This window comes from Urocitellus parryii, chromosome 4 (assembly GCF_045843805.1).
Source record: "Urocitellus parryii isolate mUroPar1 chromosome 4, mUroPar1.hap1, whole genome shotgun sequence".
NCBI classification, from domain to species: domain Eukaryota; kingdom Metazoa; phylum Chordata; class Mammalia; order Rodentia; family Sciuridae; genus Urocitellus; species Urocitellus parryii.
The window spans coordinates 98,832,677-98,844,713 of record NC_135534.1 but is presented as its reverse complement, the minus strand read 5'-3'; the positions used below and the strand labels follow the sequence as shown (position 1 = coordinate 98,844,713).

General features: G+C 45.8%; 2 protein-coding genes across 10 annotated transcripts in view; one reads left to right on the top strand and one right to left on the bottom strand.

Annotated features, from left to right (window-relative positions):
- Ppp2r1b (protein phosphatase 2 scaffold subunit Abeta) overlaps nucleotides 1-9,704 on the top strand; it is a 33,006-nt gene extending 23,302 nt beyond the window's left edge. For 2 of the 8 annotated variants that reach the window (XM_026392515.2, XM_026392511.2), the window contains exon 16: nucleotides 8,444-9,614. In XM_026392515.2, coding sequence (XP_026248300.1) covers nucleotides 8,444-8,599 — 156 coding nt within the window. In that variant the 3' untranslated portion in view covers nucleotides 8,600-9,614. Of the gene's footprint in view, nucleotides 1-8,423 lie in introns of all 8 variants that reach the window. The other 6 variants (XM_026392514.2, XM_026392512.2, XM_077796903.1 and 3 more) reach the window with 6 other exon arrangements.
- The window catches only part of Sik2 (salt inducible kinase 2), a 117,523-nt gene continuing 113,993 nt past the window's right edge, over nucleotides 8,508-12,037 (bottom strand). The window contains exon 16 of one of the 2 annotated variants that reach the window (XM_026392509.2): nucleotides 8,508-8,595. In XM_026392509.2, coding sequence (XP_026248294.1) covers nucleotides 8,583-8,595 — 13 coding nt within the window. In that variant the 3' untranslated portion in view covers nucleotides 8,508-8,582. The remainder of the gene's footprint in view (nucleotides 8,596-12,037) is intronic. The other variant, XM_077796902.1, reaches the window with a different exon arrangement.

The window sequence follows — 12,037 nt, the reverse complement described above, 5'->3', positions numbered from 1 at the left end:
ACTCTGCCCTGGGGAGATAGCTGTTTTTAAAGGCCAAAAGAGAATATACATTTTTAAGCCTGCCGCTCTCTTACTTCTGGAAATGTGTTTGGAGGTGGGGGCCTCACTTTCTAGAGCTCTGTTACTCCTGCAGCTTGAGACCTATTGTCTCCCTCCCCTTATTCAGAAATGGCAAGACCCATGTAGAGGACAAAGGTGAACTGGTGAAGAGTTGCTTGTAGAAACAGGCTGTTTCCAGCCTGTTTGCTCAGAGACTAGAAAATTATTTTTCACAATTCCTCGTGGGTAGTCATTTTCTTTTAAGATAAAAATCATCTCTGTCAAGTTTTTTTTTGGTATACCAATCTCAATATTTTACAAGCTCCATTTAATGCCACTGCTTGGAGAAGGGTACAGATTTCCAGCTGAAGGTGGTGTTGGCCATGGCCCCAGGGCTGTTCAGAGGAAGGGCAATTTGACTCACAAATATATTCAAAAAAGGAGCACAGTGGGGCTTAGCTGCTCTGTGCTGATGTCAAGTTGCATTTAGTTTGCTGGGAAGAATTTGGCATTTTCACACCCTAATTGGTTTGCTTGGTGAAAATTCTACCAAGTTTGTGTTTTAGCAAGACGCAGTGGTACCTGCTTGTAATCCCAGCTACTTAGGAGGCTGAGGCAAGAGGATTGCAAGTTTGAGGCCAGGCTGGGCAATTTAGTTAGACCCTGTCTTAAAAAATGATAAGGGTAAGGGATGCAGTTCAGTGGTAGAGGCCCTGGGTTTAAACCCCTGTATAGGAGGTGGGGGGATGCCTTTTAAATCTCCATGGCTTTTCATTTTATGTGAACCGAGTCTTGGAAACTATTCTTCCTGTTCTCCAAGTCCTGAACAGCAGCCAGTGTACTTGCCTTCCTGTGGGGTTGCATACTCTTTTCCCCAGGCCTGAGCTGTCAGGCAGCCCTGGGCCTTCTGCAGTGATTGCCTGGTAAGAGGAAGTGCTGAATGACTGTTGCTCACAGCCTCCTCAATTCCTGGGCCCTGACAGACATCTGAGGTGGCCAGCCCTTTGCATCTTTATGTTCACTTCATATAACTTAAGGGAGAGACTTTGGCTGAATGAGTGAGAATAACCATTATATTTTCTTAGGCCTAAACCAAAAACTTCTTAGGAAGAAAAGGAGATGTTTTTGTACAAATTCAGGGGTACCTGGCCATGCCATTAAACACAGAGTATGTACCTGAAGAATGCTGATCATTGAGATGCCTCCTGCCGTGGCTGACTTGCTCAGCTCTGAAGGGGGCTCAGAAGCTGAGGACAGCATTAGCTGCATTCCTCCTCTTGGGTAACTATAGCATCTTGTCAAGCACTTGACCAAATCTTATTCAATTCTCACAACAGCCTAGGACTAGGTTTTGCCATTTGTTTCAGATGGTCATGAACTTTCCCCTAGAGGCTAGCCGTGCTAGGCCTCTGGGCTGCAGTTCATTAAACCCAGAAAAATTTGTCCCTTGACTCGGGGAGCCTTCCCTATATTTGTTTCATTTAAAGAAAATGAGGGTAAGATGGAAAGGGAATTGGCTGTTGCCAGGCAGAGGCCTGCATGTCAGGGGCCAGCAGCCAAGTGAGTGATCCAGGAAGTCATCCAATTGCAAACCAGAAATTGTTCTTAACTCCTTACTGTCTCTGGTGCACAGCAAACACACTGCATCTGCCCCAGATTCAGTGGGGTAAGAATGAAAATCCAGTTTTTACAGCCCTGGGAACTGTCCTCAGTTTTTGGCCTCATGGTCCTGAGGGAACCATTTGACATCCCAGGGTTGTGCATGCTGCTTGGTCCAAAAGGGATCTCATGGGTTGAGATCTGGGTCCTCTTGAAGGGTGCCTCCACAGTGCCTTGGAGATGGACTCTTGAAGTCTACAGAGCCTTCTGTACACTTGATGTTATGTATCCCTCATGCAGGACCTGCCAGGGAGCAGTGTGGGCCACCTCCCACACCCTGCCTCCCTAAGGTCAGCTCAGCTACTCTCTCTTGGATGGTTTGCAAGTTGTTTTCTGATGACAGTGCTGCTGGCGGGCCTTTCAGGCAAGGGTTAACGGGGGATTTGTTTATTGAATCTGAAGTAGCTGTCACATGATTTTAATCAAAACACCATTACCCTGACAACAGTGATGTCAGTCTTGTTATTGCAGGAAGGAGCAGCTGCGAGGGACATTCAGTCTCCGTGCTGAGCCTAGGTTTGGATACTCAAATCAAGTGAAGCATCCATAAATAATGGGTGCAGACACTGGTTTACGGGATCCACCCTCCTCTTCCTTTTCTTCTTTGGACAGTGTGTCCTGTTCATTGACCAGAACCCAGTCCCTGTACCTTGGGTCTCAGCTAAGGCTGCACCTTCTGTATCCCTTGCTTCTACCCTTGGTTCTGCTTTTCTGTTTTTCCAATTTTCCCAGACTCAGAGAGTCACTTGGGTCCCTGGGGTCTGTCTCTGGCCTGTAACTTCCGGCATCTGTCTCTTTTTTTTTCTGAGATCTGAACCTAATGAACAAAGTTGTTTTAGTTAGCCTGAAGTGGGGGCCATTCTGCCTCTCAGGAATCTGGCTCATACCTTAGATTGAGGGCTGGGGTGTGTAATTGCTCCCTGAGGATGTCAAATTCTAAGGAGCCCAGATGTAGATGCCTGAGGTAGGAGCTCAAGGGCCCAACCTTTGGCCAGAGGATTAATTATCTTGAACCCAAAGACTACAGGAGTCCAGTAATAAGACCAAAGCCCAGGGATGTCTGATACCATCACCTCCAGAAGCCCTCCAGCTAGGGTGTTTGGATCCCAAAAGTCACCTAGAGGTCAGAAGTAGGTCAGAGGGCCAGCAGAAGCTGTTACCTTAGGCTCTGGCCTCCTTTCTGGGTCTTTACCACTGTGGGGGCTTAAGGACTGTCTGTGCACAGGAAGAGTCCCCTGGGTCTTCCAATCCCTCTCCATTCGGAGGGATGAAAAAGGCCTTCTAGATGGGATATAGGTTCTCAGTTATGGCTTATGCTGTTATGTCCTGCAGCTCAGAACTCATTTTAAGGAATCAAGAAATCCTAGAGCAAGTGCTCAGAAAAGGGCACTTTTCTTAAATCTGATGAGAGATTTCACAGGCACCAAGCAGCCATTTTCTAGTCTGGAATTGGGACAGTCAAGAGTTAAAGCAAGACAGGTAAAGTGAATGCTGTAACTAGCTCTCAAGGGGAGTTGGTGGAGTTGTATGGATGCTCTCATGTTAGAGGGCTGTGCCATGCCAGGCCGAGTTTGAATCTCACAACAAACTTGGAGAATAGTCTATGTTTGTTGAACATTACCATTGGAAATGAGTCTTTAAAATGATTTGCCCAGATTAGTGGCAGGACTGGGAGCAGTGCCAGGGGCTGAGGAGTGGGTCAGAGGTTCTTGTCCCTGGCAGAGAAGGGGTAGACTCCACCCTACCTGGAGTGCCTTTCTGGCAGGGTGGCTGCTCTGAAGGTTGGAAGGCTTGGTCCCTTTCCCAGTCTTGCTCATTGCTTTGCCTTTCATCCCTGGGACCCCCCGACTACCTGCCTGACGCTTGGTCTTCACTTTGCTGGCATAGGGAACTTGTTAAGACATTTGGGTTTCTCTATATTCCACTGAGTCCCAGGCCAAAAACAGGCGAGACTGAACTGAAAGTCCTTTGCATTGTTTATTTCAAGGAAAGACCTTGGTGGCTTTTTCTCAATTCAGTTGTGTCCTATCCCATCACCAATTGTCCAGGCATCCCTTTAGAGCATCTTAGGCCCCATTATTCCATCTTGAGGAATGATGTAGAGGAGAGCAAGTCAGAAAAACTCTTGTCTCTCTGATGGGGAGAGTGACTCAACTCTCCCGTGGAGAGGCTGAATCCCTAATGTCTCATTTTCTTTGGGCCAAATTTTCTGAACTTTCTGTCCAGCCAGCTCTGAGGCCTGGCTCCAAGGGAAGCCTGCTTCCCATGTGCAGTGTCTTCCCTCCTCCCCTCCAGGCACCTTTCTTGTTGTACCCAGACTTGGAGCCTGCCTCAGTCAATTTCAGGCCAGTCTGAGTCACTCATTCTTAGGAAAGCCTTGCAGACAGACACAGAGGAAAGGGTCAGTGCAGCCTATGGGCATTTGCGACCAAGTGCAGAGGAATTCAGCCACAGTGGTGGGATGGGACATCTGTAGCAGAAGGCTTGTTAGAAAGACCTGTGGCTAGAGACACAGCAAGTTCCTCACTCTGCCTGACTTCAGGTTCAGCCTCTCAGATTTGAGATCCAAGTAGTACATCTGGGTAGAGGCAGGTGTGCCAGTGTTGGCTCCTTGTCTGAGGTGTGAGGTGAGCATCCAACCCCTCAGGTCAATTACCTATTCATGGCCATTGCCCAAGATAATCCATGCATAACGTTCCACTTCTTGACAGCTGCTCGACCTTTGAAGTCAAGATTTGAGGGCTGAGCCATGCTCTCTCTTCAGCTCCCAGGGTGGAGCAGCTACTGTCTGAGCAAGTCCATTTCTTTTATAGCCACATAGCACTCAAGATTTAGTGTACAGGGCTGGGGTTGTGGCTCAGTGATAGAGCACTTGCCTAGCATGTGTGAGGCACTGGGTTCAAGTCTCAGGACCACATATAAATAAATGAAGTGGAGGTCCATCGATAACCAAAACATATTAAAAAAATTTTTTGGTGTGCAAAGCCCAGAACTGCTTCCCACAGTGTCCTTGGAGGCAGAGCAGGTGGCTCTTCCTTACCTGGATCTACCCAGGGAACGATTAGAACCTCTTAACATGGAAGGTCCTTGTAAGAACTCAGGAAAGCCTGGAGGCTAAGTCAGGGGTTCTTAACCTTGGTTAATGGGTGGGATTCAGGAACCAGCTCTTCCCTGGAAATTGTGTATCTCTAGTATATGTCTATGAAGGTGTCTTTCTGGGAAGAGTCCAAAGATTTCTCAGCATGTTAATAGGATCTATGATGCTTCAATTCAAAAATTAGGCAGAAAGGAGCAATTAGCCAAGAATAGAACCTTGGGTCTGTTTACTCTTACTGTGTGGTGACAGAGGACTTTGGAGGTGTGGGCACTGCCAGCCTCTTCTGCACCTAAGTTCATCCAGGCAGAGGCCCCAGAGCTGGAGCTGAGCTGGTCCACTCTTCTTCTCTGCTGCATGAAGCCTTCACCTCACAAAGGCCACCGAAGTGAAGGATGGTTGGAAAAGTGTGGGGTGTGGGGACCTGACTGGCTGCTGAGCGTCTCTGGCCAGTGTCTGCTGGCAAGTCTGTTATTGCCTATACCCTAGGGCACTGGGGTTGCTTTTGGCAACACATTAAAAATGATGGAGAAATTTGGTGAAAAGGGGAAAGTTTGCAAAACACAGTTACTAAAACTTAGTGCTTTCCTTAAAAACAAAACAAAACAAAACAGTGATACTGAATTCTCCAGTAACCAAGGGGTAAGAGCCATTCTGAAGATAGGAAATGAGTGCCCGAGAGCAGTGCTAGGCCTTGCAACCCAAGGAGGGGACTTGGCTCCTTCAGCCCTGTGCTGTGCGGCCTCTGCCTGCTGCAACCCTCTGTGTCCAATACTGCAGTCAGCCAGTGACAATTCTTGTTTGGGAACTCCCTTGGTTCTATATAACATGGGCTTTTGGGACAGCTTGAGTGAAACCAAATCTCCAGCTGAACTTGCTGCCAGAAAGCAGGGTTTAATCCTGCCCTTTCACTCAGGGTCTGGCACCACACAAAGTCCAGAACTCATGAAAACAGCTTGACAAATGGATTCTCTAGCACCCCGAGGGCACAGTTGGGTCTCAAAGGATAGTGGACTGAGGAGTCCATGGTGTGTGTGAATTGGCAATGTGGGCCTTTGGCAGACTTCAGAGCAGAAGTGACATTGTGACTCAATAGCAGTGTCTTGCTGACTTTCCTGGCAGCTTGGAGCACCTCCCCCCTCTGTCCCACCACTGGCTTTGCAGCCTTGCCTGTTCTGGAGGAGCTGGACAGCCCCTGACAACATCCTCATGTGCCTGACTCCCTCCTCCTACTGCAGCAGAAGGCACTGGCCCAGACTACCTGGGTTGATGGGCTTTGTCCTGAGACTCTAAATCAAGGAGCATTAATTAGGCCCAGCGGGGCCCTGTCCGTGTGCAGGCTGCGGTTAGCAGTGCTTCCGTCAGCGATCCACAGTGGTGAACGTGTACTCAGGCGATTCAGAGCAAGGTATTATTTACCCTGCTGACGTCAATGAGAACATATTATCCACTGTCCTTTTCTGAAGCCTGAAATGAGCACCAGAGCTTAGAGAACACAACCACCTTCCACACACTTTTAAAATTCCATCCAAAGCCCCATGAGGTAGAGACCAATCTCATTAGTCTCACATTCATATCAGCCAGGCTCTTAGAAAACAAGTTGTTTTTATTTTAATTCAAGAGGGTTGGAAACATAAAAACAGTACATTTTCCTTGCAGAAAATTACCCCATTTAAATTACCGTTTGGTACAAAGATCATTTATTAAACTGCATTTTAGGCAATTTTCTAACATTGACATGTTACACTTTGATTTTTTTTCACATTGGAGCTATTATGATTTGCACTCAAAATACCAAAGCTATTGAACTCACCAAATTTTCTTAGTAATTAAAAAACAGCACACAGAAAAAATAACTACAATTAACTTTATCAAAAGTAATTCTTTCACAGACCACACATCCATCAAGACCACCCTTCTCCCTTCAGAAATAAGCAAATAATCTTGCCCTTTCTAGAAAGTGCAAATACTTCTATTACTTTTATTTCTTAAATTGCAGTCCCTAAAGAGAAGCCAACCTCTGTTTTCTCTCTGCTTCTTTCCCCTTCAGAGATTTTGGTGAAGGCAGATTTCTTTAACCCTCAGTAGAGGGAAGGTACCACTTGAATTCTCTTGTCTGAGCAAATCTTGAAAGAGAGGCATCACCCAGCCAGCGGCAAGTCCCAGCTATCTGTATTTGCTAATGTAACATTTTTCCATCTGGGGTCATATTTTTCCAGGATGTTGTTTTGTAATTCTATTTTTAAAGCTCCCTGTTACCCACCCTCTTTGGCTCTGAAAAGTCAAAGTATTCATTCAAAGCATGTTACTGTTTTTTAATCCTAAAAGTGTCTAATAAGCACAAATTGACTGGATTTCACTGTAAAGAACATTACGCCCTTCTTAAGAACAGTGGAGTTTGTGATTCTTCTCTGAGTAGCCCCCTTCCCTGGGCTTGAATGAGTGACCTGCAGCAGTGGTGGGCTGATGCCCTGCAACTTGGCCCCTTGGCAATCAAGGGTGTGTCCTTCCATCATATACTTCCACAGGGAATCACTGTGTGTGTGTAACTTGGAAAAGGTAGGGTCTTTGATGTGACCCTAAGTTTCTGTAGTTTAATGGGCACTGAGGGGATGATCAGTTTGTGGGTTTTGTCTACCTCAGCCTGGACCAATGCAGGGCACCTAGACAGCTGCTGAAGGGCACCTCTCTCCCAAAGCCAGGCAGCTGTCCAGTGGAGAGTGCAGCTGTGGGGACAATGTTACGTTCATCCGGTGCTTGGCCACAATGGGTTTATATAGCTGCTTGCTTATAAAAATAATCAGGTACTACTGAGGAGGGGAAAGAGAAGCCTTCGAGAAGTAAGTGCATGTACTGGCTCCTCCACTTAACTAGAATTCTGTGACCTCAGATAAGTCACGTACACACTCAGAGAGCTTTGGTTTCCTCAGCTGGGATAGTACCTCCCCAATCAATTTCATAGAATTGTTGTGAGGATTATAAGAGATGACTTGAAAATGCTTGGTAAGTTAAAAACAGAAGTGAGTGCTCCTTTTGGACAGGCAAACTGAATATTTGGGTAGGGATCATCAAAACTATCACTGATTGTCCCTGGGCAGCAGTGCTGCTCCCTGTCTCAATATATGCAACCGTATATGTCCCATCTGCCAAATGTGTTGAAATCCACCCAGATAATATGTGAACATAAGATGGTGGTGCAACTAGGATGGCTGGGAGTCTGTTAGAAGTCAGCCAGGTTTACTTAATTGGAAAAAACCCAGTAGAACAAATATGTGAGAGGGTATTGAAGACCAGAGACTCTAGGGCCAAAGAGGCCCTGAAAGGCCACTGCCTTGTCCACCCAGCCACCTTCGAGGGCAGACAAAAAAGCTCTGGAGTCTCAAAGTCATTTGCCTGTGTCACAGGCCGGGGAGGACAGACTATAGAAGCTTAAGGGATATATATATATATATATAATACTTTTAAAAATGTTTTGTCCAGTTTAAAAACAGAGGCAGATAGGTGATACTGCTTTTGTCTTCCACAAATTCACTCTGAAGATAATAAGTTCTGTAAAAAAAATTTCCAGAAGCAACAAAATGATCAAATATCCCTGCCTGTACATGACTCCAACTTACTACCTGTTCTCCAGTTTTTACCTTTGATGTCTAGGCACAAAGAGACCGAGCGGCTTGGGTGGCTTCCGAGGAGGCAGTAGAGGCAGCCCAGTGTGGGGTACAAATGCAGCAAAGGTCAGTCCCGGCACAGGGATTCCGCAGCTGCTCACTGGGACCAATGTTGTCAAGTGACACTATGTATTGTCTCTAAAGGGGGAGGAATGTGAAAATGTTACCTAGAGTATGAATTTTCTTTAAACCAATATAGGGAGCTTATATAGGTTTTTAAGTGTAATCCAGAACAGAAAAAGCTGATCCCAATACACTGCAGAAACTGGGGCTTGCCCAGAAATTGGAGAACCCCGCAAAGGAGGCAGCACCTACTGTGTCCTGGGTGCTGAGCAGTCCACTCCTAATCAGAGGCTGTTCTCATGCTCTCATACCTGGCAGGTGTGTGGGCATGGGAACAGCTTGACCAACTGGCCAACTGCTACTGGAAGCTGCTATTTTTCACCTTGCCGTAGCTTCTGGCTTATCACCTAATCACTCTCCAGCTGCGAACATGTCCTCCTTCCCAATTCTAACAACTAGGCAGAGGTCTTCATGAGTTCCCTGCCTTAGGTAGAACAACACCCAGTGCAAGGGGGGAGGAGGAAGAGGTCAGGGCAGGGTGGAGGGCATTACTCCATAGGGGCTCCCTGTAACAGGGCAGAGCCCCCATCACTCAAGTCAGAACAAAGCACAAAAGGCAAGGGCTGACTTCAGTCCTGCCTCCCCAACACCAGGACATGATTTAAACACTTGGGAATTCTTGATTTCTGAGGAAGGATTTTTTCTTTCCTAGGAGACAAAAGTCTGACAGGAAGGGGTTTTGCTCCTGTCACTTCAACAGTAATTCAGTTTCATCTCTAGTCCTCCTGGTGTTTCTCTGTTGTCCCCTTCAGTGGATTCTGGAGGGTGGTGTAGAGAACAGTCAGTCCCCTTTCCTTATCCCAAGGTAGTAGGAGGGCAGTGTAGGCCAGAGTAGAGGTGGTAGTGGTGGAGGCGGGGCTGGTCAGTGGAGCTCCTGAGGAATTTAAAGTGTTTTACCCCTCCTCTTTCTCTTATATTAACATGCTCTATTTGCCTTACAGGGACCAGCATGTCAGTTGCATGTAAATACTAGAGACACATTCGCCCAACTGGAAACTGCTCAACTAGTGCATTTTCCTCAAAGCAGAGACTAATACCCCTGGATTAAAAAGAGATCATAAACAAAAAATAAAAAAGTACCACACGTATTGCACTTTTTGCAGAATGAAATTTTTACCTCATGTTCATCTTACCAAAGTCTCTTCAGAGAAGCCTGGTTTACAAACTAACAAAGCTAATAATGATTATTACACTTTAGTGTTCACACTGCTTATGTGAGACAGACCGGCAAGCAAGTCAGTACTTCAAGAATGGTCCTAAGCCTTCTTAGTGTTACTGTACTATTTGTGAAGGGAAAACTCACAGAAGCTTCCACAGGTCACTAGTTATGGAACAGAGCCATACAGGCGACAGATAGCAAACACCTAACAGGTCAACAGAAACAGTCTCTGCTTACCACTACATTTCAGGAAATACATGGGCTGTGGAATTTATTGATTTCTGCTGGGAATCAGTGACAGAGGCAAACAGACGCTTACAACAGAGATTCCAGCAGGAGGGTTGTGCTCTTCACAGGTGACTTGTCCATATCATCGCCCTGTAAGTGCCTAACAGGACTGGCCACTGCTGGTGCTTCCCCACTTATCTTTTGGTCCTGTAACCTTCCAACAGCCTCTCCGGCGCGGTCCCTCATGTTGTCACATAACTGTCCTGACACAGCTCCTAGGTCTCCTGGGCTAAGCAGCTCACGGCCCTGTTTGGGGACAGGAGTCTATGCCAAGCTGTAACTGTGCCATTCCTGCAGTCCTGAAATGAGTGGCCCCCAGTTTCATTAAGATGCTGGGAGGCATTTTAATTTCAATGACATCACAACACTTCTGTAGTATTTTGAGGAAAATATCCTCCTTCAGTCTAAACAAATCAATCCCTGTTTAATAACTGGCTTTTTTTTTATTATTGTTGTCTAATATTTTTATTTTTGTGGTGCTGGGGATTGAACCCAGGACCTTGTGCATGCTGGGTAAACATTCTATACCACTGAGCTATTCCAGCCCCACTAACTGACTTATTTTGCAAAGACTTAAAATAGATCTTCATGAAATGATCAAAAGAAATAATATTTTCTATCTCAAGAAATCATCCATATTAAACACAAGCAGGAATAAACAACCCATAAATGGTGCATAATTCACTCTTCCTGGATTTTCATTGTGTTATTAAATCACAAAAATGATAAGTCTCCCCCCTCCCACTTTCCTGCTGATACCCAGAGTCCCAATCCAAGCAGAGTTCCTTTGTGAAGCAGCCTGGCATCAATGGGGAGCCCCTATGCCTAGCAGTCCCTGGCCACTTTCAAGGACTGCTAAATTCACCAGCACTGGCAGGGGCTGGGCTGGGTCCAGAACAATCTCCTCCACTTGCATGCTTCCTTTCCCTGCCTGGACACTTACTACAAAGAGGAAAGGCAACTTAAAGGTGTTTCTAGATGCAGCGTCAGTGTGGCGTCTTTCTTTGTGCTTTAAGGAAGACGCTTTGTGCTTAACGCTTTCATCTGCTGATAGGACAAGCCACTCTAAAGGACATAAATTATGGTTTTTGTAAATAATACTGAATTTGTAACACCTGGAGGTCACTGTCTAAATTGACAGATTACTCATTACTTCTAGGTATACAGTTAACTAGTGTAGCATCTATTTTTCACTTATTGTGATGAATGATTGTAAGGGTTCAATTTTTCTAGTAATATAACATGTTTGGCAGATGATATGCTTAAATGGTTAACACATCTGTGTTGCTTTGAGTATTGCTGTAATACTTTTGAACATTTCATTACAAGTCAAAACTTTAAGGAAATTAAGAATGCAGATTCCCACATGGTGGAAAATAAACTGAAGTGACTTTGGATTTAGCATTGACATTAATGGAAAACTTGATTTCTATAGAAAAGAAAGAATTAAAGCATGGTGGGGAAAAGGCACAGCACTACCACTTCACATGGGACATAAAAGTTCATTTTTTTGTGTCCTTAAAATTTCTAAGCCCTATATGAAATTGTCCAAATATACAAAGCTCAATAAACTACTAGCAACATAGAGTGTAAAGTCAAAGAGGAGTTACTACACTGTAGAAGACCCGAGAGGTCCTCTGGAGACCAAATGCCCCAGCCTGAAGTCTCCTCAAGAGACCGTGCAGAAAGAGCCTGTCCCTGGCCCAGGGCTGGTGCTCCTGATACTTTCTCCAGTTTCTTGCCCCCAGCCTCCACTGTGGTGGGTCTCCTGTTGGTTCTATGGGTGACATCTTTGGAGCCCTGAGTATATTCTGACACATGGTAACCTAGTGGCACCTTCTGAAGAGGTGTGTCGCCTTCTCCCAGGTGGAGACGACTGCAGGTGTCAGGGGTCAGTACCAGCTGTTACTTAGTGGGCCCTGAAACAGCTCATGCTCCACTGCTTTTCAAGTCTTGGGAACAATCTGCATCAGCAGCTGAGAACTTAGGATTCAATGACAAAGTACAACT